Source organism: Aplysia californica, unplaced genomic scaffold, assembly GCF_000002075.1.
Source record: "Aplysia californica isolate F4 #8 unplaced genomic scaffold, AplCal3.0 scaffold00184, whole genome shotgun sequence".
NCBI classification, from domain to species: Eukaryota; Metazoa; Mollusca; class Gastropoda; order Aplysiida; family Aplysiidae; genus Aplysia; species Aplysia californica.
Window position 1 is genome coordinate 781,921 of NW_004797454.1, and position 2,310 is coordinate 784,230.

General features: G+C 42.9%; 1 protein-coding gene across 2 annotated transcripts in view; it reads right to left on the minus strand.

Moving 5' to 3' along the window:
* Positions 1-2,310, minus strand: part of LOC101850889 — a 44,431-nt gene that overhangs the window by 36,215 nt on the left and 5,906 nt on the right. For both annotated transcript variants that reach the window (XM_013082609.2, XM_005098479.3), the window contains exon 2: positions 341-476. In XM_013082609.2, coding sequence (XP_012938063.1) covers positions 341-476 — 136 coding nt within the window. The remainder of the gene's footprint in view (positions 1-340; positions 477-2,310) is intronic.

Below are 2,310 nucleotides of genomic sequence, written 5' to 3' on the forward strand. Positions count from 1 at the left end.
TAATAATAATAATAATAATAATAATAATAATAATAATAATAGTTAATAGCATTTATGCTGCTCATTTCCACATTCTAAAATATGCTCAATGCGCTTAACATTAATAAAAGTATCACACATTAAAAAGTAATGGACATGTGTGTACGTAACACATTGTATTATGCGAATATAATATGTATCTTATGTATAAACATTTTTATGCGAAAAATAGTAATGCAGTGAGTCTGGCAATGCTTTCGCTAAAAATATAGAATGCAATAAAAACTCACAAACGGTAACAGTAAAATCAGCCAAGGTCCTTAGAACTTACAATAGCCCCCATGTGATCAGCCCAACTCACCAGAGTGCGCACCATGTTCTTGCGGAACCGGCGCAGGTGCAGCACTGTGCTGTACACGTCCACCCGGTCCTCGGCCTGCAGCTGATGGAGGCAGAAGTCCACGGCTGTGTACACCGCTGTGCGCCCTCCACCACATCTGAGGAATATGGGTTGGTTGTTTGTTTGAGTAAGTTTAGTTTTAGTGAGGTTTTTACGGTGCTCGCAACTGCGTGAGGTCATATGAGCGCCAAGGGGTGGATGGCAACAGAGAAGTCCAAACGGGGAATGAGGCTTTCTCTTTTTTTAAGTTTAGTTTTAGTAAGTGTTCTACGGCACTTACAGCACAATAGGGGCATACAAGCGCCGAAGAATAGAGGTGTTACAAGAGAGTAACAAACACAAAAAAGAAGGAGGAGAGATAAGGACGATATGTGTGTGATATTATAGGAAAGAAGAAGCAAACCACACCAAAGCACCAACCAACCACCCACATTTGCTTGTTTGAAAAAGTTTAGTTTTAGTAAGGTTTTTACTGCGTTCGCAATTGCGTAAGGTCATATTATGAGCGTCAAGGGGTGGATGGCAACAGAGAAGTCCAAACTGGGAATTAGGCTTTCTCTGCTCACCTCTCGAGCCTCAACTGCACAAAGTCTGCTTCGACTAATAAGGCGCCCTGGAAATTACAGCTCACAAGAGAGTGACAAACACACAAAAGAAGTTGAGAAAAAAATGACGATAGTGTCATGTTGTTCCGGCACAGTATAAGCATGACATTGGTAAATCAGCTTATTTACTTAATTCGACTGTGCATAACAACACGTTAATATCCCCCCTTTGGGAATGCATTAAAGACACTTCAGTCAGCAGCACTGCAAGGGGGGGGGGGAGAACATGATTTATATGTTTGTTTGAGTAAAGAGAAGCACATTGACACAATAATTGTCATTTGGTGCTGGATAAATAGTAAGTTTTAGTAAGAGCTTTACAGCACTTGCAACACAATAAGGTCATATATTAAAGTGCCGAAGATTAGAGGTGTAACAAGAGAGTAACAAACACAAAACGGAAGGAGGAGAGATCAGGACGATAAATGTTTGACAGGAAAGAAGGAGCAAATCACGCAAGAGCACCCATCAACCACCCACGGATAAAAAGTAAGACAGACAGACCGAAATAACAGAGGGAAAGTAAAGGAGTAGGACCCAGCGCCATTCAACCACCCGCTGAGGAGCATGATCGTGTGGTGTGAATTTGGTTTGAATAAGAGTTTTACGGTTCTTGCAACACACATTGAGGAACAGTTTACACCTTGAAACTTTTTGTGGTACGCCTGCCGCCACATCAGATTTCTGAGGAACATAATCGTATGGCGTGGGTTAAGTTTTAGTAAGAGTTTTACGGCACTTGCAACAAACAAATGTTCAACAACTGAGGAACAGTTTAGACCTCGAAACTTCTTGTGGTGCGTCCTTTTTTTTGGTAAGTGTTTTACGGCGCTCGCAACTGGATAAAGTCAGATGAGCGCACAGGACACATTAAACTTTATCAGTGGGTAGGAAATTGTGAATGTTGCCCGGGTGGCGGCCGAAGCCTACTCTTATCGATTTTAGACCACCAAGGGATCTTTAAACTTGCACTCAGGCTCTTCAAGATTTTTCACCCTTGTCCGAGAAGGCTAGGTGTAGATCTTTTCTACCAGAAGATCAGGGGTGTGGCTGAAAGACTGCAGTAAGAAGAATCCAAGGAGAAGCAGTAGAAATGTTGCAGAAAGAGTCATGAGCCCATAGGAGGGGCAAAGGATGTGAGGGGGTGGAGGCAGAAAGTGGAGACGAAAGCAGACGACAGAACATTGCAAGAGTGCAGGAAAGAAGGCGAAAGGAGACAATTTTAAAGAAGCAAATGTTTCGGTCGCTACCCGGATTCGAACCCGGTACCTTTGAATGAGAAGCGAACACCTTAAACTCTAGGCCGCTAGAGCCCCCCCCCCCCCC